The 27,997-nt window shown below is 33.4% G+C and overlaps 1 protein-coding gene across 1 annotated transcript; it reads left to right on the top strand.

Annotated features, from left to right (window-relative positions):
- The first annotated feature begins 1,278 nt into the window (after positions 1–1,278).
- LOC139870572 (uncharacterized) lies at positions 1,279–27,662 on the top strand. Its single transcript, XM_071858354.1, has 2 exons — positions 1,279–1,348; positions 27,235–27,662. Exons 1-2 carry the CDS (start codon positions 1,279–1,281, stop codon positions 27,660–27,662), a joined length of 498 nt encoding a protein of 165 aa, XP_071714455.1.
- The last annotated feature ends 335 nt before the right edge of the window (positions 27,663–27,997 follow it).

Consider the following 27,997-nt stretch of genomic DNA (forward strand, 5'->3'; position numbering starts at 1 on the left):
TCTTGGCAAAGAACCTAAAGCACTTACCGGTGAACCAGTCTGAAACACCATTTTCACCCTCATTTCCCGAATATCTCACCACGATTATATTCTATCTAAAATTCTAAACCTTATTCATCCGCTCGTTTCGACTGACAATCATCCCGGAATAATAGAATAAGTCAACGAACTTCACGCTCGAGTAATCAATTTGGAGAATATGGTGCAAAATTTACCAGCTTCAACAACATCACCGGCACCAACAGTACCATCAACAATCCATGCCTCAATATCTCATTCTGTACCTCGAGTATAATCATCGTTCTACGTATCGTTCTACATCAATTATCTTCGTTCTTCATGGCGATTATGTAATCTCTAATGTTTTAGAGATTATGTATTTTAGTTTTGATTGTAAACCAAATGAGTTTAATATTATATTAACTCATTAAATCCATGATTACATCTGAAGAAAATATATATGTATATATGTTTTCATAAAGATTATAATTAAAAATTCTTTTGTACAAACTGTTAATGGTGAAAATATTTTAACGGGTAGGTAATACCCGAGGAATATTTAGATTTCACATTAATAAGTTACAATGTACATTCTTCGAATATGATTCAACAGTCATTTACTATCCTACTTACATCCACAGATATATGTTCACCACCCTCTTACACCACCTTGAACCATAATCATTAACACACCACCACTTTCGATCACAATAACCGACATCAGTGAACCCATTTCAACATTTCCATTCGAATTACCAACACAAACACCTTGAGCTAATATTCCTACTATTAGTCGAAAAACAACACCAAACTACCACTATATTCAATCACCGCCACAATCATTGCTACTGCTACACTATATTTTTTTTGTTTCCATTCGAGAACCATGTAAACCAAATCCATAAATCCAAAACCAAAAAGGGTTGTTGCTATAGTTTTTTCGCTGAACTGATCAAACAATCACCCATGAATCACTAGCACAACCACCGTTATCTTTTTCTTTATGACCACCATCATTAAACCCACCACTCTATCATCACTTAATTACCTCGAAACTGCAAACACTCACCATCGAGACCACCGGCAATCAGCTGCTGCAACTGCTTTCTATTTTCCATTTTCAATCGACAAGAAACCCACAAAGAAGATGATGAATAATCGATGTCATAATTATGAAATGCTATACGATCTTGTTTCTGTGAAATAACGATGATGATGATGAGTCTAAACTAATGATTCGAATATAGCGAGATTGATCATAACGATGATGTTAGTATGATGATCAATGATGGCGAGGATAATGAGATGGTTATCATAAAGATGATTATTCGAATGATGATGATAGAAAGTAAGATGATGGTGATATTGTCGTTGTTTTAATGCTGCTGCCCCACTTTCCACTTCTAGTTCGTTCCTGTATTTTTTTTAATTAAACTGAAACCCTTCTAAATTTTATTAATGGACGATATCACAGCAATCATCCATGATTTTGCTTTTAGGCCGAGGTTGTATTTTGCAGTTGGGCCGAAACTGTAATCATCTGTTGGGCCATTAATTGCTTTTGGGTTTGATCATATGAATGGGTTATATGGAAGTAAATCCTAAATTAAATTAGAAAAATGGAAACAGAGTAGTTGGTCAGGAGTGTTTGTGTGTGAATGGGAGGTCGCGGGTTCGATCCCTACTGGTGACATCTTATTTTTAAAGCTTGTTTTGAGGTAGTTTTTCATTACCATAAATTATTATTATTATTATTATTATTATTATTATTATTATTATTATTATTATTATTATTATTATTATTATTATTATTATTATTATTATTATTATTATTATTATTGTTATTATTAGTATTGTTATTATTAATTCTTGATATTATTACTTGTATAATAATAATAATAATAATAATAATAATAATAATAATAATAATAATAATAATAATAATTATTATTATTATTATTATTATTATTATTATTATTATTATTATTATTATTATTATTATTATTATTACTAACATAAGTATTAGTTATCATTTATTATTATTATCATTACAATTATGATTATTATTAATATTATTGTAATTAAAAATATTGTTATCATCATAAGTATTAATATTATTATTAGTAGTATTGTTATCATTATAGTTTTTAATATAAATATTAGTATCATTATTATTATTATTAGTAAAATCATTATTTTTGTATAATTATTATTATTAGTATTCATTATTATTAAAATTTACATATTTATTAAAAGTATCATTTTTATTAAAGTTATCATTTTCATCAATTATATTAAAAGTATCATTTTTAACTCTATTATCATTATTATTATTTTTATCATTACTAATATTATTTTAGTATTATTATAATTTTTACAAACAAATGATGTATATATATACAAATATATTTAATACATATAACATAACAAAATAAATATTTTTATTTATTTTAAATATATAAAATAGATATATGAAACATATAGTTTATTAATATAAAAATGATATAACTAATAAATTCATATATATATAAATTTGTTCGATTACAATTATGTGTGTTAATATATATAAATGATATAGGTTCGTGAATCCGAGGTCAACCCTGCATTGTTCAGTTCCGTCGTATGCATATTTTTACTACAAAATATCGTATTGTGAGTTTCATTTGCTCCCTTTTATTCTTTACATTTTTGGGACTGAGAATACATGAGCGGTTTTTACAACTGCTTTATTAAATGCCTTTGAAAACTATATTTTTGAACTGAGATGCTTTTATAAATATTTGATGAGATAGACACAAGGAAAACATTCCTCGAATGAATTATTATGCAGACAGAATTTCTGTGGATTATTATTGAATTATGTGGACATGATAATTGCCACCAATTGATGTGAATATTTTTTCCCTGATTATTATTGCTTGGTAACCTAAGAATTAGAATCGGGTATGGCCCTAATTCACGCGAATCCTAAAGGTAGCTACCGGGTTTAATACCCCCACCCAGAATGTTCACTAGACGAAAGAGCTAGTGGGCGTGGTGTTTAGTACTTCGAAGTTTATAATTATTATACGGACGAGATGTTCTGTTTTGGGGATATTATTGATGCGCATTATATGTTAAGGTCGGTTACCATGTTGAGCAATAAAATCGAAATGAATGTTATGTATCGAGAGAATGATTTTTATACACAGGTTATGTGTATTAGTTTTGTGCACGGGATATGTGCACTATTACTTAAAAATCGCGAGGCAACCTACGGGGGAGAAAAGGATACGAACATACTCTGCTAAGCATTATGAAAAATGGTTTCGTACACCAGATAGGTGTACTGTATTTGAATCTTGTGGTCTATCAAAATGATGAATTTTATTGTTTACGAAAACTTATGAACTCACCAACCTTTTGGTTGACACTTGAAAGCATGTTTATTCTCAGGTATGAAAGAAATCTTCCGCTGTGCATTTGCTCATTTTAGAGATATTACTTGAAGTCATTCATGGCATATTTCAAAAGACGTTGCATTCGAGTCATTGAGTTCAACAAGATTATTATTAAGTCAATTATAGTTGGATATATTATGAAATGGTATGCATGCCGTCAACTTTCGATGTAATGAAAGTATGTCTTTTAAAAATGAATGCAATGCTTGTAAAATGTATCATATAGAGGTCAAGTACCTCGCAATTAAATCAACTATTGTGAATCGTTTATAATCGGTATGAACGGGTCCTTTCAGTTGGATTAGAGATTTCACTCTTCGCGATAAATTCCCTCGGCTATTCAGATTAGATTCCTCAGAGAACGTGCTTGTAGTGACCCGAACTTTTCCATGTTTATATATATTAATTGAGATTGATATTTACATGATTAAATGTTTCCAACATGTTAAGCAATCAAACTTGTTAAGACTTGATTAATTGAAATATGTTTCATATAGACAATTGACCACCCAAGTTGACCGGTGATTCACGAACGTTAAAACTTGTAAAAACTATATGATGACATATATATGGATATATATATACTTAACATGATACTATGATAAGTAAACATATCATTAAGTATATTAACAATGAACTACATATGTAAAAACAAGACTACTAACTTAATGATTTTTAAACGAGACATATATGTTACGATTATCGTTGTAAAGACATTTAATGTATATATATCATATTAAGAGATATTCATACATGATAATATCATGATAATATAATAATTTAAAATCTCATTTTATATTATAAACATTGGGTTAACAACATTTAACAAGATCGTTAACCTAAAGGTTTCAAAACAACACTTACATATAACGACTAACGATGACTTAACGACTCAGTTAAAATGTATATACATGTAGTGTTTTAATATGTATTTATACACTTTTGAAAGACTTCAATACACTTATCAAAATACTTCTACTTAACAAAAATGCTTACAATTACATCCTCGTTCAGTTTCATCAACAATTCTACTCGTATGCACCCGTATTCGTACTCGTACAATACACAGCTTTTAGATGTATGTACTATTGGTATATACACTCCAATGATCAGCTCTTAGCAGCCCATGTGAGTCACCTAACACATGTGGGAACCATCATTTGGCAACTAGCAAGAAATATCTCATAATATTACAAAAATATGAGTAATCATTCATGACTTATTTACATGAAAACAAAATTACATATCCTTTATATCTAATCCATACACCAACGACCAAAAACACCTACAAACACTTTCATTCTTAAATTTTCTTCATCTAATTGATCTCTCTCAAGTTCTATCTTCAAGTTCTAAGTGTTCTTCATAAATTCCAAAAGTTCTAGTTTCATAAAATCAAGAATACTTTCAAGTTTGCTAGCTCACTTCCAATCTTGTAAGGTGATCATCCAACCTCAAGAAATCTTTGTTTCTTACAGTAGGTTATCATTCTAATACAAGGTAATAATCATATTCAAACTTTGGTTCAATTTCTATAACTATAACAATCTTATTTCAAGTGATGATCTTACTTGAACTTGTTTTTGTGTCATGATTCTGCTTCAAGAACTTCGAGCCATCCAAGGATCCATTGAAGCTAGATCCATTTTTCTCTTTTCCAGTAGGTTTATCCAAGGAACTTAAGGTAGTAATGATGTTCATAACATCATTCGATTCATACATATAAAGCTATCTTATTCGAAGGTTTAAACTTGTAATCACTAGAACATAGTTTAGTTAATTCTAAACTTGTTCGCAAATAAAAGTTAATCCTTCTAACTTGACTTTTTAAAATCAACTAAACACATGTTCTATATCTATATGATATGCTAACTTAATGATTTAAAACCTGGAAACACGAAAAACACCGTAAAACCGGATTTACGCCGTCGTAGTAACACCGCGGGCTGTTTTGGGTTAGTTAATTAAAAACTATGATAAACTTTGATTTAAAAGTTGTTATTCTGAGAAAATGATTTTTATTATGAACATGAAACTATATCCAAAAATTATGGTTAAACTCAAAGTGGAAGTATGTTTTCTAAAATGGTCATCTAGACGTCGTTCTTTCGACTGAAATGACTACCTTTACAAAAACGACTTGTAACTTATTTTTCCGACTATAAACCTATACTTTTCTGTTTATATTCATAAAATAGAGTTCAATATGAAACCATAGCAATTTGATTCACTCAAAACGGATTTAAAATGAAGAAGTTATGGGTAAAACAAGATTGGATAATTTTTCTCATTTTAGCTACGTGAAAATTGGTAACAAATCTATTCCAACCATAACTTAATCAACTTGTATTGTATATTATGTAATCTTGAGATACCATAGATACGTATACAATGTTTCGACCTATCATGTCGACACATCTATATATATTTCGGAACAACCATAGACACTCTATATGTGAATGTTGGAGTTAGCTATACAGGGTTGAGGTTGATTCCAAAATATATATAGTTTGAGTTGTGATCAATACTGAGATACGTATACACTGGGTCGTGGATTGATTCAAGATAATATTTATCGATTTATTTCTGTACATCTAACTGTGGACAACTAGTTGTAGGTTACTAACGAGGACAGCTGACTTAATAAACTTAAAACATCAAAATATATTAAAAGTGTTGTAAATATATTTTGAACATACTTTAATATATATGTATATATTGTTATAGGTTCGTGAATCAACAGTGGCCAAGTCTTACTTCTCGACGAAGTAAAAAATCTGTGAAAGTGAGTTATAGTCCCACTTTTAAAATCTAATATTTTTGGGATGAGAATACATGCAGGTTTTATAAATGATTTACAAAATAGACACAAGTACGTGAAACTACATTCTATGGTTGAATTATCGAAATCGAATATGCCCCTTTTTATTAAGTCTGGTAATCTAAGAATTAGGGAACAGACACCCTAATTGACGCGAATCCTAAAGATAGATCTATTGGGCCTAACAAACCCCATCCAAAGTACCGGATGCTTTAGTACTTCGAAATTTATATCATATCCGAAGGGTGTCCCGGAATGATGGGGATATTCTTAAAAATGCATCTTGTTATTGTCGGTTACCAGGTGTTCACCATATGAATGATTTTTATCTCTATGTATGGGATGTGTATTGAAATATGAAATCTTGTGGTCTATTGTTACGATTTGATATATATAGGTTAAACCTATAACTCACTGATGTTTCGCGAGGTGTATATAAAATAGTTTATAATTTTAGCAGGAAATACTATTAAATACGATACAATTTTACACAAGATATTTATTTATTTATAGAATGGATATACTTAAACCTTGCTACAACACTTATAGGCAGTGTACCTAATCGTACAGTAGTGTAGTTTTTAGTAAGTCCGGTTCGTTCCACAGGGAAATCTTTAAACAAAGCTCAACGCTATATTAGTTTACTTTTATTAAAAATACAAATATATATATAAGTGATATTATTATTATAAAGGGGGGTTTTTACCGTTTAATGACCGGTTTGTCGATTTTAAAACTTTAGTCGCAGTTAAAACCTAATGTAAAATATTAAATAAATACAAGACTTAAATTAAAGCGTAAAGTAAATAACGATAATGAAATTGCGAATAAAAATGCGATAAAATTAAATTGCGATAATTAAAAAGTACGATAATTAAAAGTGCGATTAAATAAAATAACAATAAATAAAAGTGCGATAATTAGAAGTGCAATTAAATATAAAATAAAGGAAATTAAATATGAAATAAAAGAATTATGCTTATTTAAACTTCCGTAATCATGATGTTTGACGTGTTGGTTTTAGTTTTATGCCCTTGGGTTAATTGTCCTTTGTCCTGGATTATTCAATATGTCCGTCTGGTTTTTGTCCATAACAGTCCATCAGTCATAAATATAAATTGCAAGTGTCCTTGTCAAATTATTATTATACCCGAAGATAAATATTCCAACTAATTGGGGATTCGAATTGTAACAAGGTTTTAATACTTTGTTTAATGAATACACCAGGTTATCGACTGCGTGTAAACCAAGGTTTTACTACTTTGTTAACAATTACACCAATTACCCTTGAATGTAATTTCACCCCTGTTTTAATTATTCTAGTGGCTATTAATCCATTCCCGTGTCCGGTTAAATGAACGATTATTCGTACATATAAATACCCCGCCCATCGTGTCCGATCGAGTGTATATGGTAATTTATAGGGACGCCCAATTGTAAATCTTTATATTAACATTAACAAACTTTCATTTAGTTAAACAAATATAAAGCCCATTAATAGCCCATAGTCTAGTTTCCACAAGTGTCGTTCTTTTATCCAAACCCCAATTATGGTACAAAGCCCAATTACCCAATTTTAGTAATTAGCCCAACATCATGATTACTTCGTTTTAAACAAGCATAATAATAACTTAGCTACGAGACATTAATATAAAAAGGTTGAACATAACTTACAATGATTAAAAATAGCGTAGCGTTACACGGACAGAATTTCGACTTACACCCTTACAACATTCGCTAACATACCCTTATTATTAGAATTTATAATTAAAATTAAAATTAAAATATAAATATATATATATTACGTATATATTGAGAGAGAGATTGATAAATATGATATTTTTGATCAGAATTCGGGTTGATTTATAGCCAGGAGTGAAATTTGGGGCTCCGCGACTCGCGGCAAAAAGCCCTTCAAACTCCGCGAGTCGCGGAGAGGTATTTTCAATTTACTCCCTTGGAGTTTCTGGCTGCCGATAGTTTTTAATATATATATATAATATATATATAATTAATATAATTAATTATATATTATATTATATTTATATACATAGTTAACTTGTAATTTTTAGTCCGTTGCGTCGAGCGTTAAGAGTTGACTCTGGTCCCGGTTCCGGTTTTTCGAACGTCCTTGCGTACAATTTAATATCTTGTACTTTGCGTTTTGAATCTTGTACTCTTGTGATTTCGAGACGTTTCTTATCAATAATTGGAACCTTTTTGATTGTCTTTTGTTCTTTTGAGCTTTTTGGTCGTTTGCGTCTTCAAATCGTCGAATCTGTCTTTTGTCTTCACCTTTTATTATTTAAACGAATATCACTTGTAAATAGAACAATTGCAACTAAAAGCTTGTCTTTCTTGAGGAATAATGCTATGAAATATATGTTCGTTTTTAGCATTATCAAATATTCCCACACTTGAGCGTTGCTTGTCCTCAAGCAATATTGTCTTGAAATACTAGAATCACTTCTTTATTCTTCACACTTTGTACATCAGTGAATTCTATACGGCGGTATAAACAATGGTAGTAACGATATGGTTTACAGTCCCACATGACTATAAAAATTTAGATCCATTAAGGAAATTGGATCTTTATGAAAACATTTGATCTTTTGAAAATTAAATCTAGTTTTTACCCTAGATAAGTTTTCCGGAATAACCCTTTACCGGTGTTTGCAAAATATTTTTGTGGGTTTGGTGGGTTTCAGATTTGAAAATTTTAGCTCAAAACTTGCGGTTTTGTGTCACCCACTTGCTAACCTTGTATTTGGAAAGCAACACGTCCAGTTTACTTGTTCCGTATATTACCTTTCGGCAAACTACCGTCCGGTTGTAAAGGAAAGCGTTGAACAAGCAACTGTTAAGGCAATGTCCCGTGACATGCAGATGATTATGGTCTATAACGTGTCGGACGCAATTACTATCCTTGGTAGGAGCAATAGTAAAGCTCATCCTATGATTTTTCGGTCTGGCACAAGGTCCTGTCTTTGACCATGTTATGCAACCACCGTTCTTACGGTTGACACCCGATTTGGTTCAGGTGACCTAATGAATTCCAGGTGAATTCCTAGGATTTTACGTTCAATGGTAATGAACGCATTGAAAATGGGTTTTCAGAAAACAAATCGGTTTGTATTTTTGATCAAAATATTTTCTCGTTCAAGCTCGAGTTTAGATATCATTGAATTCCATGAGTTTGAATTCTCAATCTTTAAGGTCAATCTCTAGGATTGAGTAATATCAGTCTTAAAAGCTGATTTTTAATCTTTAAGGAGATTATCCTTTCTGGGGATCTGATTCATTAGTCTTATCAAGCTAATTTGCACGGTGCCCCCCCATTATACGAGATAAATCCTTCTCATGGTTAGGATAAATCTGACCACTTGGCGACCCTGTTTGATGCTGAGGTCCGTGGATTTCCTGCTGATTTTAGAGATGACTTTTCTAGATTTTTCGTCAACCTACAGCTGGTCTGGACGACAACTTCATGACCTAAATCAAGAAGCGCGTGTCTTTTTCGGAAGACTTTACTTCCTTCAAATGATGGAATTGATTCATCGTGTAGATCCATCTTTCTTTCAAATGTATTACAGTAAACCGGGTAAAACTGATTAGTATCGTCCAAAGCAAAAGTACCTGCAATAATCTTGTACAAAAATATGTGATATATGTTTTAAATTGAATAACTTGGTACATTCTTCCCACACTTAGTTTCTTTCTTTGCCTTTTTATTTTCTTCTATTTCATTTTAAATGAATTCAAGCGTTTTAGGGTGTTTCTCAATTTATGTCTTTTTCGAGGTAACGATAATTTCGGTATTATCACCTAGTTTTCATCGTTCATAAATATGTATAAACATGATTTTGAGTTCATTTAATTGAAATTTTTTTCAAATTTTCACAAAATTTGGCAAATAAACTAAGTGTAAACCCGAGAGAATTTATAACCCTTCCCCACACTTGAGATCATGCAATGCCCTCATTTGCATGAAATCAGACTATAATTATAAATTCATGAGGGTGATTAGTGTAGAAAAGTGATTAAAAATACCCAGTTTGTAAGCATATTATTTTACATCACATTTGATATTTTGCGCCTTGTCATCAAAATTAGTAGCTTTTTGTTGAACTTAATGACAGTCTTTGAAAGTGCGCTGTTTTACCCTGTTGTGTACATAACATAAAATACAAACATATATACATATTTTTGAAGTTTGGTATATAATCCCTACGTTCAAAAATTAATATAATATATATATATTTTTTTTTTTACATACTTTAGATCAATAAAATTAAATGATAACAAAATTTGTCGCCCCGCCCTCGGGTAAAGCAATTTCGGCTCAACGACCTAGTCTTTAACTCACGACGAGTTTAGAAATCATTTTTTAAACTTAATGAATTAAAGTAAATTTTGTTTTTAAAATCACACAAAACTTAAAAGCATATTAATTTCATATAAAACCTAAAAAAAACAAAAATTCAGAATGGGGGGAGAAAACTAGTTCTTTAGTGTCTGCTAGCGGAAAAGACCAATCGAATTCCATTCTCGGAACTACACGAGAACAGAACAACTAACTACAAACAGCATTTTCTTTTTAGAATATTTGAATCTCCTCACACTTAGGTAGATGTGGTGTCGAAATTGTGATTAACTTCATCGTTAATTTCTCTTGGTCCATAATCAACTTGCATATCCGTGACTTTTTCTTTAAGCCATTGGTCGGATTCCTGTGTAATATCCACAATTTCAACTAGTTTCTCCTTTTCTTTAGGTGATAGATTGGATACTAACCGGTTACATAACTTAAAGTTCCCCTTGGTTCTAGCATCGCGAATCCGTTTAATAAGTTTCTTCATTGAACTATTAATAACGGGGTCATTTAATTTCGTATCAACAACGGGGTTCTTTGTTATCATGTCATCATTAGGTGTTACTTCATTTTCCCCACACTTAGGCGTTTTATTATTGCTAAGCACTACCGTTGGAGTTGGTAAAACAACATGGTTATTACCAATCGTTTTTACTGGTTCAACGGTTTTGGCTGGTGGAGATTTAGACTTTCGAATCATAAAGGTGATAGATTTGTTACCACTTTTAAGTGTCATTCTTCCATTTCCTACATCAAATAACGCCCCGGTGGACGCAAAGAATGGTCGACCTAAAATTAGAGGAATGTTTGGGTCCTCTTCTATGTCAATGACAATAAATTCGACTAGAAAGGTTAAATTACCTACTTGAATGGGTAGGTTGTCAGCAATTCCAACTGGGTGCTTAATGGTTTGATCAAAGAGTCGAACACTCATATCCGTTGGACTTAACTCACCTACACCTAATCTCTTATATAAGGAAAGAGGCATAACACTCACACTTGCACCTAAATCTGCCAGTGCATCATACATGACACAATCACTAAGTAGACAAGGAACAATAAATTCACCCGGATCACCTACCCTAGGTGGAGGTTTTGGTGGAACTGTCTTCACCGGGTTTATATTTACGGCTTTTGTTTCTTGCACTTTCTTATTCTTTTTCTTCTTTTTCTTTCCAGAGGTATCACAATCTTTATTACCTATCACTTGCTCATACTCAACTCCTTTTCTTGGAAACGGGATGGGTGGTCTGTATGGTGCCACCACTGGCTTTACATACTCGGGTGGTGGTGGTGTAACTTCTTCATTGTTACTCTCATCTAAAACCTTCCCATCTTCTGGTGCTGGTTTTTCAGAATTCGTTGACACCATATTAACATTCTCATTCCGAGGATTTACTTCAGTATTACTCGGTAGCTTTCCTTGTTCCCTCTCACTCATCATGCTAGCAAGAGTACCTACGTGTTTTTCAAGATTCAAAATGGAAGCTTGTTGAGTTCTTAATGACTGATCAAACCTCTCGTTCGTTTGGGTTTGAGATGTAATGAATTGTGTTTGAGATTCAATTAGCTTGAATACCACGTCTTCCATATTTGACTTTTTCTCTTCGGTTTGTTGTTGTGGTTTATATAAGCCAGGTCTTTGTTGATTGAAAGTGTTGTTTTGAGTTGGTTGGTTATTCGGACCTTGTTGGTTATACCAGTTATTTTCGGGTCCTTTTGGATTGTAAAGAATGTTTTGATTTCGATTGAAGTTTAGCTTTGGCGGTTGATAATTATTTCCAGGCCTTTGGTTCATGTAGACAACATTCTCACGTTGTTCCATCGTTGGTTCAATGTGACAATCTTTCAATAAGTGTGGTCCACCGCATTGCTCACAACTGATTCGTATTGCGTGAATATCTTTATTCATCTTTTCCATTCGTCTTTCGAAAGCATCTATTTTTGCGGAAACGGAATCAAAGTTATGGCTAGAATCGGCTCTAGCCGCTTTAGATGAACGATATATATCTTTCTCTTGGTGCCACTCATGAGAGTGTGAGGCTGTGTTATCAATAATTTTGTAAGCTTCAGTTGCGGTTTTCTTCATAATGGAACCACCAGCTGTTATGTCGATGTCTTTTCGTGTGGCGATGTCTACGCCTTTATAGAAGATTTGCACTATTTGAAAAGTATCTAATCCGTGTTGAGGACATCCTCTCAACATCCTTCCGAATCTTGTCCACGCCTCATATAATGTTTCATTTGGCTTTTGCGCGAACGTAACAATTTCTCCTTGAAGTCTCACGGCTTTGGATGCCGGAAAGAATTGTTTAAGAAATTTTTCAACTAAAACATCCCATGTATCAATCGCCCCTTCAGGTAACGATTCTAACCAATCTTTGGCTTCTCCCTTTAAAGTCCAGGGAAATAACATGAGATAGATTTGTTCGTCTTCCACTTCTCGGATTTTGAATAGTGTACAAATTCTTTTAAACGTACGAAGATGTTCGTTCGGATCTTCATTCGGCGCACCACTAAATTGGCATTGGTTAGTCACCATATGTAGGATTTGTCCTTTGATTTCATAATCTGGAGCATTAACTTCTGGCTTAATAATGGCGTGACCTTGGCCCGTGCGTGTAGCTCTCATTCGATCTTCCATACTTAGAGGTTCCGTTACTTCCATAATTGAATTTGTTGAATACGAATCACTAGAGGATTCTGATTTAATGGTTTGTGGCTCAGGAGGAATAATTAGTGGTTCAGGATCTTGGAATTGTCCTTGAATATGCTCCGGGTTCTTAATTGTGAAGTCGGGTTCAAAAAAATGGATTATCGGAAATTTGAACTAAAGTACTTGGTCTACTGGATGACGATTCTAAAGAGAAATCAACGGCGGTTATATTTGTTAAATGTCTTGATCTAGTTACAGGTGGTGAACGTACAAAAGGTGGTGAACGTCTTGCTCGGTGCATTCACTGAATATCCTATTAGTTTTAAAAAGGAAAGAAAAATTATAATAAGTTATCCAACCAATAGACTTTTCTGATTTTGCCCACGTTTCGAATAGCCAAAAGATGCAGCAGAGGGGCAGGATTCGTTTGGTCTCAATATAATTGAGGACTGTTTGGCTCCAATAACCCGGTCCACGTACAAATCCAACTATTACTACGAACCAGAAAATTTTGATGTCTATCAATTTAACCACTTAAAATAAATTTTCGTAATTTTAAGAAATTTAGATAAGAAGTAGAATAAAATTCTAAGTCCTAAAACTAGAATAGCGAGAAATAAGAAAGACAAAGAGTTCGTCGCAAAATGTCGAAAAAGAAATGGTTGAAAAATAAAAGGTGACGGAAAAATAAAAGAAACTTATAAAAACTTAAAAATACTTAACTAATTTAACCTTATTACTACAACTAACTTAAAATTATAATCGCAAATTGAAATTACTAATTGGAATGATAATTGATACATAGTAAAAGGTCTAAAAATATTAAAGCTTACAGGAAAAACTAAATCCCAAATGGAAATAACTTAAAAAGAAACTAAAACTTAAAAAGGCGTCGCAAAATTCTAAAGCACCTAAATCTTAGTCTAAAGAAAAAGCACTTAAGGAATTCTACGGCAAAGCCTAAAAATCTAGGAGTAAAAATAACTATAGCAAAAACTAAGTTTAAAATTAATTATGAGCTAAAAAATACAAAAGTTACGCTACAACGATTAAAAAGGTACAAAATATAAAAATATACAAAAAGTTGTAAAAGGTACAATTTTTATAAAAATATTATTTTTATATTATTTATTTAATAAAACTACTAATTTTACAATTTTAATAAAACTAATTAAACTAAAATACATAAATAAAGTAAAAAGTAAAAAAAAAAACTAAAATTAATAATAATAATAATAATTAAGTAATTAATAATAATAATAATAAATTAAAACCCGTGATTAGGGTTTTGTCCGTGTGTCAGAGGGCCTCCGCGAGTTGCGGTGAATAAAGAGGAAAACCCCGCGAGTCGCGGGGTTCAGGAATTCTGTTGACAGGTAGTACTTTTTACGCGTTTTTCTTTTTTTTTTATTTTTATTTATTTTTCTGTTTTCTGTTTTTAATTTAAATAAACGATTTTTAATAAAATTTATATTTTTATAAATTAAAATAAAGATAAAGAAACTTATAAAACTTAAATATTTAACAAAATCCTAAAAATACTTATATTTTTGTTTTTCTTTTTCTATTTTTGAATGATTAAAACGTAATTTTACAAAAATGACTTTTAATAAAAGTAACTAAAATTTTTTTTTTTTTTTTATTATTATTAGCGTTGCGCTTCCGGCTTTTAAGATGAGTTCCCCGGCAGCGGCGCCAAAAATACTTGATGTTTCGCGAGGTGTATATAAAATAGTTTATAATTTTAGCAGGAAATACTATTAAATACGATACAATTTTACACAAGATATTTATTTATTTATAGAATGGATATACTTAAACCTTGCTACAACACTTATAGGCAGTGTACCTAATCGTACAGTAGTGTAGTTTTTAGTAAGTCCGGTTCGTTCCACAGGGAAATCTTTAAACAAAGCTCAACGCTATATTAGTTTACTTTTATTAAAAATACAAATATATATATAAGTGATATTATTATTATAAAGGGGGGTTTTTACCGTTTAATGACCGGTTTGTCGATTTTAAAACTTTAGTCGCAGTTAAAACCTAATGTAAAATATTAAATAAATACAAGACTTAAATTAAAGCGTAAAGTAAATAACGATAATGAAATTGCGAATAAAAATGCGATAAAATTAAATTGCGATAATTAAAAAGTACGATAATTAAAAGTGCGATTAAATAAAATAACAATAAATAAAAGTGCGATAATTAGAAGTGCAATTAAATATAAAATAAAGGAAATTAAATATGAAATAAAAGAATTATGCTTATTTAAACTTCCGTAATCATGATGTTTGACGTGTTGGTTTTAGTTTTATGCCCTTGGGTTAATTGTCCTTTGTCCTGGATTATTCAATATGTCCGTCTGGTTTTTGTCCATAACAGTCCATCAGTCATAAATATAAATTGCAAGTGTCCTTGTCAAATTATTATTATACCCGAAGATAAATATTCCAACTAATTGGGGATTCGAATTGTAACAAGGTTTTAATACTTTGTTTAATGAATACACCAGGTTATCGACTGCGTGTAAACCAAGGTTTTACTACTTTGTTAACAATTACACCAATTACCCTTGAATGTAATTTCACCCCTGTTTTAATTATTCTAGTGGCTATTAATCCATTCCCGTGTCCGGTTAAATGAACGATTATTCGTACATATAAATACCCCGCCCATCGTGTCCGATCGAGTGTATATGGTAATTTATAGGGACGCCCAATTGTAAATCTTTATATTAACATTAACAAACTTTCATTTAGTTAAACAAATATAAAGCCCATTAATAGCCCATAGTCTAGTTTCCACAAGTGTCGTTCTTTTATCCAAACCCCAATTATGGTACAAAGCCCAATTACCCAATTTTAGTAATTAGCCCAACATCATGATTACTTCGTTTTAAACAAGCATAATAATAACTTAGCTACGAGACATTAATATAAAAAGGTTGAACATAACTTACAATGATTAAAAATAGCGTAGCGTTACACGGACAGAATTTCGACTTACACCCTTACAACATTCGCTAACATACCCTTATTATTAGAATTTATAATTAAAATTAAAATTAAAATATAAATATATATATATTACGTATATATTGAGAGAGAGATTGATAAATATGATATTTTTGATCAGAATTCGGGTTGATTTATAGCCAGGAGTGAAATTTGGGGCTCCGCGACTCGCGGCAAAAAGCCCTTCAAACTCCGCGAGTCGCGGAGAGGTATTTTCAATTTACTCCCTTGGAGTTTCTGGCTGCCGATAGTTTTTAATATATATATATAATATATATATAATTAATATAATTAATTATATATTATATTATATTTATATACATAGTTAACTTGTAATTTTTAGTCCGTTGCGTCGAGCGTTAAGAGTTGACTCTGGTCCCGGTTCCGGTTTTTCGAACGTCCTTGCGTACAATTTAATATCTTGTACTTTGCGTTTTGAATCTTGTACTCTTGTGATTTCGAGACGTTTCTTATCAATAATTGGAACCTTTTTGATTGTCTTTTGTTCTTTTGAGCTTTTTGGTCGTTTGCGTCTTCAAATCGTCGAATCTGTCTTTTGTCTTCACCTTTTATTATTTAAACGAATATCACTTGTAAATAGAACAATTGCAACTAAAAGCTTGTCTTTCTTGAGGAATAATGCTATGAAATATATGTTCGTTTTTAGCATTATCACTCACCAACATTTTTGTTGACGTTTAAAGCATGTTTATTCTCAGGTGAATACTAAGAGCTTCCGCTGTTGCATACTAAAATAAGGACAAGATTTGGAGTCCATGTTTGTATGATATTGTGTAAAAACTGCATTCAAGAAACTGATTTCGATGTAACATATTTGTATTGTAAGCCATTATGTAATGGTCGTGTGTAAACAGGATATTTTAGATTATCATTATTTGATAATCTACGTAAAGCTTTTTAAACCTTTATAAAGGTGATGGTGTTTTAAAAATGAATGCAGTCTTTGAAAAACGTCTCATATAGAGGTCAAAACCTCGCAACGAAATCAATTAATATGGAACGTTTTTAATCAATAAGAACGGGACATTTCAGTTGGTATCCGAGCATTGGTCTTAGAGAACCAGAATTTTGCATTAGTGTGTCTTATCGAGTTTGTTAGGATGCATTAGTGAGTCTGGACTTCGACCGTGTTTACTTGAAAAATGATTGCTTAACAAATTTTGTTGAAAACTATATATTTTTAACATGTGAATATTATGTGATATATTAATCTCTTAACGCGTTTGATATTATGTGATAGATGTCTACCTCTAGAACAAGTCCCATTGACTCACCTAATAATAATGAAGAGTCAAATGTAAATTGGAATGATTCGTGGACTGATTCACAAGTTCCCGAAGAGGAACCGGAAGAAGAGTCGGAACCGGAAGAAGAATCGGAACCGGAAGAAGAATCGGAACCGGATGAAGAAATAGAACCGGTGGGGGAAATAATAAAACGGTTAAGTAAAAGAAAATCCTCAACCAACCGACCAAGGTTAATTATGGTCAATGGTGTTTCCGCCAAGGAAGCAAAATATTGGGAGGATTACCAATTCTCCGATGAATCAGATTCCGACGAGAATTCCGATGATGTTATAGAAATTACCCCAACTGAATTTAAAAAGGCAAAAGAAAATAATAAGGGAAAGGGCATAAAAATAGAGAAATCTAATTCCAACCCCGATGAACTTTATATGTATCGTCAACCCCCGAAGTCCTTAAGTTGTAACAATGACCCGGGAACCTCTAAACCACCAGGTTTTTCTAAACCAATGTGGAAAATAACAGCTAGTATTTGGGGAACATCATATATCCCTAGAAACTTGGCAAAACGAACCAAAACCGAAGAAGAAGAAACGAGCGAGTCGGAATAAGATAGTTGTATTCGTGTGGTGTAATATATGTAATATAGTGTGCTTATGCTTTATGATATATGTAAAAATTGCTTGTATTAATAAGTAATTTTTTTTTATGAATCTAACTCTTGTCTATTTTACAGTATAAAAACACAAAATGGATAGACAACCCAATATTTTAAGAGACCTACCCGGAGACATGATTGATGAAATCTTGTCTAGAGTCGGTCAGAATTCTTCGGCACAACTATTTAAGGCGAGATCAGTTTGTAAGACATTCGAAGAACGTTCCAAGAATGCCTTGGTTTATAAAAGGCTTTCGTTCGAAAGATGGGGGATATCACATTGGGAAATCCATAAGTTACGATGTGTTTACTTTGACGCATATATTGCGGGGAACCCAAATGCTATTTTACGCAATGGGTTAAGAAATTATTTTGACTCAATATATCCGAATATTGGACTTCGTGATTTAGAAAAAGCGGCTAACATGCAACATAAAGAAGCATGTTATGCTTACGGATTAGTAATGTTCGCTTCTCACCAAAGTGAGAACAAGAACATCGGCCTACAACTATTAAACAAAACATTCCCACAAGTGACGGAGTCGGTAATTGGGGTAAGAAATGAGGTTTTTAGATTGTTACGGGACTGTTGGACATTACGTAACCCTCGTCCCTTTGACGACGTTACAACACGCTGTCTTATCAACGCCCATAACGGTTATGTTCCACAAGACCAAGGATGGGAAGTAGTCCTAGTAAAACCAGAATGCATGACTTGTTTCTGGACGTATGAATTACGTGTCTTTATTGCCTTTGCTGAACGACTTGTGTACTAGCTAGAATTATCTTCACAACTATCTTGTATCAAAGTTATTGTGTGCTATATTTCATGCTTTATGTAAAATAAGCGGTATTGTAAGTTTGTAAAATATTGTATAAAAGTTTGAACGCGAAATATTATTATAATCAGTTTTTCATATAGAATTGTAGTAGTTGAATTGTATATTAGCTACTAAGTATGAACTTAACGGGTAGGTACTACCCGAATTTAAACTTATAAAACGCTAATATGAAGAAAAAGCTTTTATAAATGAGTTCATATTATGCTACGAAATACTATTAACTACTCTTAATATTCTGTATGATTAACTTGTTCCATTTGATAATTTTGAAGGAATGGCACCGACTACTCGACACACCGTGAATATGAATGAAGAGGAATTCCGTACTTTTCTAGCTTCAAACATAGCTGCAGTACAGGCTGCGCTACATACCAACAATAACCTTGGATCTAGCAGTACAGGAAATCGTGTAGGATGCACCTACAAAGAATTCACTGCCTGCAAACCTTTGGAATTTGATGGAACCGAAGGACCGATCGGATTGAAACGGTGGACCGAGAAGGTCGAATCGGTGTTTGCCATAAGTAAGTGTACTGAAGAGGACAAAGTGAAGTACGCTACGCATACCTTCACAGGTTCTGCGTTAACATGGTGGAATACCTATCTAGAGCAAGTGGGACAAGATGATGCGTACGCACTACCGTGGTCAGCATTCAAGCACTTGATGAACGAGAAGTACCGTCCCAGAACCGAGGTCAATAAGCTCAAGACAGAACTTAGAGGGTTACGAACCCAAGGATTTGATATTACCACGTACGAAAGACGATTCACAGAATTGTGCCTATTGTGTCCTGGAGCATTCGAAGATGTGGAAGAGAAGATCGACGCGTTTGTGAAAGGATTACCGGAAAGAATCCAAGAAGATATAAGTTCACATGAGCCCGCCTCCATACAACAGGCATGTAGAATGGCTCACAAACTAGTGAACCAGATTAAAGAAAGAATTAAAGAACAGACTGCTGAAGAGGCCAATGTGAAGCAAGTCAAAAGAAAGTGGGAGGAAAACGGTGATAAGAATCACCAATACAACAACAACAACAACAATTACAACAATAATCGCAACAATTATCCCAACAATCGCAACATCAATCGCAACTACAACAAACGGCCCAACAACAACAACAACAACAACAACAACAACTACAACAATCATCCTAACAACAATAATAACCGCAACAACAACAACAATCAGAAGCAGCTATGCCAAAGGTGTGAAAAGTATCACTCGGGGTTCTGCACCAAATTTTGCAACAAGTGTAAAAGAAATGGTCATAGCGCGGTGAAGTGTGAGGTCTACGGACCAGGGGTTAATAGAACGAAAGGAACAAATGGTGTCGGAACGAGTAATGGCGGAGCAAGTAGTGTCGGAGCAAGTTATGCCAATGTAGTTTGTTATAAATGTGGAAAACCGGGCCACATTATTAGAAATTGCCCAAACCAGGAGAACACGAATGGACAAGGCCGCGGAAGAGTTTTCAATATTAATGCGGCAGAGGCACAAGAAGACCCGGAGCTTGTTACGGGTACGTTTCTTATTGACAATAAATCTGCTTACGTTTTATTTGATTTGGGTGCGGATAGAAGCTATATGAGTAGAGATTTTTGTGCTAAATTAAGTTGTCCATTGACGCCTTTGGATAGTAAATTTTTACTCGAATTAGCAAATGGTAAATTAATTTCAGCAGATAATATATGTCGGAATCGAGAAATTAAACTGGTTAGCGAAACATTTAAGATTGATTTGATACCAGTAGAGTTAGGGAGTTTTGATGTGATAATCGGTATGGACTGGTTGAAAGAAGTGAAAGCAGAGATCGTTTGTTACAAAAATGCAATTCGCATTATACGAGAAAAAGGAAAACCCTTAATGGTGTACGGAGAAAAGGGCAACACGAAGCTACATCTTATTAGTAATTTGAAGGCACAAAAACTAATAAGAAAAGGTTGCTATGCTGTTCTAGCACACGTCGAGAAAGTACAAACTGAAGAAAAGAGCATCAATGATGTTCCCGTAGCAAAAGAATTTCCCGATGTATTTCCGAAAGAATTACCGGGATTACCCCCACATCGATCAGTTGAATTTCAAATAGATCTTGTACCAGGAGCTGCACCAATAGCTCGTGCTCCTTACAGACTCGCACCCAGCGAGATGAAAGAACTGCAAAGCCAATTACAAGAACTTTTAGAGCGTGGTTTCATTCGACCAAGCACATCACCGTGGGGAGCTCCTGTTTTGTTTGTCAAGAAGAAAGATGGTACATTCAGGTTGTGTATCGACTACCGAGAGTTGAACAAACTTACCATCAAGAATTGCTACCCACTGCCGAGAATCGACGACTTATTTGATCAACTACAAGGCTCGTCTGTTTATTCAAAGATTGGCTTACGTTCCGGGTATCATCAAATGCAGGTGAAAGAAGATGATATTCCAAAGACTGTTTTCAGAACACGTTACGGTCATTACGAGTTTATGGTCATGCCGTTTGGTTTAACTAATGCACCAGCTGTGTTCATGGACCTTATGAACCGAGTGTGTGGACCATACCTTGACAAGTTTTTCATTGTTTTCATTGATGACATACTTATTTACTCAAAGAATGACCAAGAACACGGTGAACATTTGAGAAAGGTGTTAGAAGTATTAAGGAAGGAAGAATTGTACGCTAAGTTTTCAAAGTGTGCATTTTGGTTGGAAGAAGTTCAATTCCTCGGTCACATAGTGAACAAAGAAGGTATTAAGGTGGATCCGGCAAAGATAGAAACTGTTGAAAAGTGGGAAACCCCGAAAACTCCGAAACACATACGCCAGTTTTTAGGACTAGCTGGTTACTACAGAAGGTTCATCCAAGACTTTTCCAGAATAGCAAAACCCTTGACTGCATTAACGCATAAAGGGAAGAAATTTGAATGGAATGATGAACAAGAGAAAGCGTTTCAGTTATTGAAGAAAAAGCTAACTACGGCACCTATATTGTCATTACCTGAAGGGAATGATGATTTTGTGATTTATTGTGACGCATCAAAGCAAGGTCTCGGTTGTGTATTAATGCAACGAATGAAGGTGATTGCTTATGCGTCTAGACAATTGAAGATTCACGAGCAAAATTATACGACGCATGATTTGGAATTAGGCGCGGTTGTTTTTGCATTAAAGACTTGGAGGCACTACTTATATGGGGTTAAAAGTATTATATATACCGACCACAAAAGTCTTCAACACATATTTAATCAGAAACAACTGAATATGAGGCAGCGTAGGTGGATTGAATTGTTGAATGATTACGACTTTGAGATTCGTTACCACCCAGGGAAGGCAAATGTGGTAGCCGATGCCTTGAGCAGGAAGGACAGAGAACCCATTCGAGTAAAATCTATGAATATAATGATTCATAATAACCTTACTACTCAAATAAAGGAGGCGCAACAAGGAGTTTTAAAAGAGGGAAATTTAAAGGATGAAATACCCAAAGGATCGGAGAAGCATCTTAATATTCGGGAAGACGGAACCCGGTATAGGACTGAAAGGATTTGGGTACCAAAATTTGGAGATATGAGAGAAATGGTACTTAGAGAAGCTCATAAAACCAGATACTCAATACATCCTGGAACGGGGAAGATGTACAAGGATCTCAAGAAACATTTTTGGTGGCCGGGTATGAAAGCCGATGTTGCTAAATACGTAGGAGAATGTTTGACGTGTTCTAAGGTCAAAGCTGAGCATCAGAAACCATCAGGTCTACTTCAATAACCCGAAATTCCAGAATGGAAATGGGAAAACATTACCATGGATTTCATCACTAAATTGCCAAGGACTGCAAGTGGTTTTGATACTATTTGGGTAATAGTTGATCGTCTCACCAAATCAGCATACTTCCTGCCAATAAGAGAAGATGACAAGATGGAGAAGTTAGCACGACTGTATTTGAAGGAAGTCGTCTCCAGACATGGAATACCAATCTCTATTATCTCTGATAGGGATGGCAGATTTATTTCAAGATTCTGGCAGACATTACAGCAAGCATTAGGAACTCGTCTAGACATGAGTACTGCGTATCATCCACAAACTGATGGGCAGAGCGAAAGGACGATACAAACGCTTGAAGACATGCTACGAGCATGTGTTATTGATTTCGGAAACAGTTGGGATCGACATCTACCGTTAGCAGAATTTTCCTACAACAACAGCTACCATTCAAGCATTGAGATGGCGCTGTTTGAAGCACTTTATGGTAGAAAGTGCAGGTCTCCAATTTGTTGGAGTGAAGTGGGGGATAGACAGATTACGGGTCCAGAGATTATACAAGATACTACCGAGAAGATCATCCAAATTCAACAACGGTTGAAAACCGCCCAAAGTCGACAAAAGAGCTACGCTGACATTAAAAGAAAAGATATAGAATTTGAAATTGGAGAGATGGTCATGCTTAAAGTTGCACCTTGGAAAGGCGTTGTTCGATTTGGTAAACGAGGGAAATTAAATCCAAGGTATATTGGACCATTCAAGATTATTGATCGTGTCGGACCAGTAGCTTACCGACTTGAGTTACCTCAACAACTCGCGGCTGTACATAACACTTTCCACGTCTCGAATTTGAAGAAATGTTTTTCTAAAGAAGATCTCACTATTCCGTTAGATGAAATCCAAATCAACGAAAAACTCCAATTCATCGAAGAACCCGTCGAAATAATGGATCGTGAGGTTAAAAGACTTAAGCAAAACAAGATACCAATTGTTAAGGTTCGATGGAATGCTCGTAGAGGACCCGAGTTCACCTGGGAGCGTGAAGATCAGATGAAGAAGAAATACCCGCATCTATTTCCAGAAGATTCGTCAACACCTTCAACAGCTTAAAATTTCGGGACGAAATTTATTTAACGGGTAGGTACTGTAGTGACCCGAACTTTTCCATGTTTATATATATTAATTGAGATTGATATTTACATGATTAAATGTTTCCAACATGTTAAGCAATCAAACTTGTTAAGACTTGATTAATTGAAATATGTTTCATATAGACAATTGACCACCCAAGTTGACCGGTGATTCACGAACGTTAAAACTTGTAAAAACTATATGATGACATATATATGGATATATATATACTTAACATGATACTATGATAAGTAAACATATCATTAAGTATATTAACAATGAACTACATATGTAAAAACAAGACTACTAACTTAATGATTTTTAAACGAGACATATATGTAACGATTATCGTTGTAAAGACATTTAATGTATATATATCATATTAAGAGATATTCATACATGATAATATCATGATAATATAATAATTTAAAATCTCATTTTATATTATAAACATTGGGTTAACAACATTTAACAAGATCGTTAACCTAAAGGTTTCAAAACAACACTTACATATAACGACTAACGATGACTTAACGACTCAGTTAAAATGTATATACATGTAGTGTTTTAATATGTATTTATACACTTTTGAAAGACTTCAATACACTTATCAAAATACTTCTACTTAACAAAAATGCTTACAATTACATCCTCGTTCAGTTTCATCAACAATTCTACTCGTATGCACCCGTATTCGTACTCGTACAATACACAGCTTTTAGATGTATGTACTATTGGTATATACACTCCAATGATCAGCTCTTAGCAGCCCATGTGAGTCACCTAACACATGTGGGAACCATCATTTGGCAACTAGCAAGAAATATCTCATAAAATTACAAAAATATGAGTAATCATTCATGACTTATTTACATGAAAACAAAATTACATATCCTTTATATCTAATCCATACACCAACGACCAAAAACACCTACAAACACTTTCATTCTTAAATTTTCTTCATCTAATTGATCTCTCTCAAGTTCTATCTTCAAGTTCTAAGTGTTCTTCATAAATTCCAAAAGTTCTAGTTTCATAAAATCAAGAATACTTTCAAGTTTGCTAGCTCACTTCCAATCTTGTAAGGTGATCATCCAACCTCAAGAAATCTTTGTTTCTTACAGTAGGTTATCATTCTAATACAAGGTAATAATCATATTCAAACTTTGGTTCAATTTCTATAACTATAACAATCTTATTTCAAGTGATGATCTTACTTGAACTTGTTTTCGTGTCATGATTCTGCTTCAAGAACTTCGAGCCATCCAAGGATCCATTGAAGCTAGATCCATTTTTCTCTTTTACAGTAGGTTTATCCAAGGAACTTAAGGTAGTAATGATGTTCATAACATCATTCGATTCATACATATAAAGCTATCTTATTCGAAGGTTTAAACTTGTAATCACTAGAACATAGTTTAGTTAATTCTAAACTTGTTCGCAAATAAAAGTTAATCCTTCTAACTTGACTTTTAAAATCAACTAAACACATGTTCTATATCTATATGATATGCTAACTTAATGATTTAAAACCTGGAAACACGAAAAACACCGTAAAACCGGATTTACGCCGTCGTAGTAACACCGCGGGCTGTTTTGGGTTAGTTAATTAAAAACTATGATAAACTTTGATTTAAAAGTTGTTATTCTGAGAAAATGATTTTTATTATGAACATGAAACTATATCCAAAAATTATGGTTAAACTCAAAGTGGAAGTATGTTTTCTAAAATGGTCATCTAGACGTCGTTCTTTCGACTGAAATGACTACCTTTACAAAAATGACTTGTAACTTATTTTTCCGACTATAAACCTATACTTTTCTGTTTAGATTCATAAAATAGAGTTCAATATGAAACCATAGCAATTTGATTCACTCAAAACGGATTTAAAATGAAGAAGTTATGGGTAAAACAAGATTGGATAATTTTTCTCATTTTAGCTACGTGAAAATTGGTAACAAATCTATTCCAACCATAACTTAATCAACTTGTATTGTATATTATGTAATCTTGAGATACCATAGACACGTATACAATGTTTCGACCTATCATGTCGACACATCTATATATATTTCGGAACAACCATAGACACTCTATATGTGAATGTTGGAGTTAGCTATACAGGGTTGAGGTTGATTCCAAAATATATATAGTTTGAGTTGTGATCAATACTGAGATACGTATACACTGGGTCGTGGATTGATTCAAGATAATATTTATCGATTTATTTCTGTACATCTAACTGTGGACAACTAGTTGTAGGTTACTAACGAGGACAGCTGACTTAATAAACTTAAAACATCAAAATATATTAAAAGTGTTGTAAATATATTTTGAACATACTTTAATATATATGTATATATTGTTATAGGTTCGTGAATCAACAGTGGCCAAGTCTTACTTCTCGACGAAGTAAAAAATCTGTGAAAGTGAGTTATAGTCCCACTTTTAAAATCTAATATTTTTGAGATGGGAATACATGCAGGTTTTATAAATGATTTACAAAATAGACACAAGTACGTGAAACTACATTCTATGGTTGAATTATCGAAATCGAATATGCCCCTTTTTATTAAGTCTGGTAATCTAAGAATTAGGGAACAGACACCCTAATTGACGCGAATCCTAAAGATAGATCTATTGGGCCTAACAAACCCCATCCAAAGTACCGGATGCTTTAGTACTTCGAAATTTATATCATATCCGAAGGGTGTCCCAGAATGATGGGGATATTCTTAAAAATGCATCTTGTTATTGTCGGTTACCAGGTGTTCACCATATGAATGATTTTTATCTCTATGTATGGGATGTGTATTGAAATATGAAATCTTGTGGTCTATTGTTACGATTTGATATATATAGGTTAAACCTATAACTCACCAACATTTTTGTTGACGTTTAAAGCATGTTTATTCTCAGGTGAATACTAAGAGCTTCCGCTGTTGCATACTAAAATAAGGACAAGATTTGGAGTCCATGTTTGTATGATATTGTGTAAAAACTGCATTCAAGAAACTGATTTCGATGTAACATATTTGTATTGTAAACCATTATGTAATGGTCGTGTGTAAACAGGATATTTTAGATTATCATTATTTGATAATCTACGTAAAGCTTTTTAAACCTTTATAAAGGTGATGGTGTTTTAAAAATGAATGCAGTCTTTGAAAAACGTCTCATATAGAGGTCAAAACCTCGCAACGAAATCAATTAATATGGAACGTTTTTAATCAATAAGAACGGGACATTTCAGTGCTTATCAGTGATTGGATCACCTTTTCATCAGACGCAGCAACATCAGTTTGGAGCTGGAAGCGTTCGCCTTCTGGACGTACTGCTGCTGAACTCACTGTTTTAGTTTCTCTTATTGTAGGGTTTTCGTTCAACCATCATGAGAAGGACCGATGGTCGTGGAGCCTTTCGACCAATGGAAGGTTCACGGTCAAGACGATGTCCAATTGTATCGATGAACAGATTCTGTCAAGTACCAGTAACCCGATAGAAACTCTACGAAACAACCTAGTTCCAATAAAAGTTGAGATTTTTGTTTGGCGTGCATTAAAAAGAAGACTCCTCGTTAGAATCGAGCTTGATAAAAAGGGCATTGACTTGCACTCTGTTAGATGTCCAATATGTGATGACGACATAGAGACGATGGAGCACTCACTTATTTTTTTGCAAGCATTCTTTGGATCTTTGGAATCGTGTGTTTGAATGGTGGCACTTGGGCAATTCTTCAAATCTTAGCATCAACGAGATTTTACGAGGTAATACTTCAGCTCAAACGTCCAATTTTGGTAACAAAATTTGGCAAGCGGTCGAATGGGTGTGTGTATATTATATTTGTAAGAATAGAAACAACAAAGTTTTTCGAGATAAGAATTGGAACATCCCGGTGGTGTTAAGTGAGATTCAAGTTAAATCCTTTGATTGGATTTCAAATAGATCTAAAGGAAGGAATCTAGAGTGGCTCACGTGGTTAAGTATTCCTAGTGTGTATTTGAATATCTAGTGTGAATTTGTATTGTAATTGGTTTGCTTCTCTCGCA

Source organism: Rutidosis leptorrhynchoides, chromosome 10 (assembly GCF_046630445.1).
Source record: "Rutidosis leptorrhynchoides isolate AG116_Rl617_1_P2 chromosome 10, CSIRO_AGI_Rlap_v1, whole genome shotgun sequence".
NCBI lineage: Eukaryota > Viridiplantae > Streptophyta > Magnoliopsida > Asterales > Asteraceae > Rutidosis > Rutidosis leptorrhynchoides.

Excerpts from the sequence above, each read along its gene's own strand:
- LOC139870572 (XM_071858354.1), top strand. The coding sequence starts at position 1,279 with ATGATCAATGATGGCGAGGATAATGAGATGGTTATCATAAAGATGATT. Across the intron at positions 1,349-27,234 it reads TCGAATGATGATGATAGAAA|ACGCAGCAACATCAGTTTGG; the intron begins GTAAGATGATGG and ends CCTTTTCATCAG.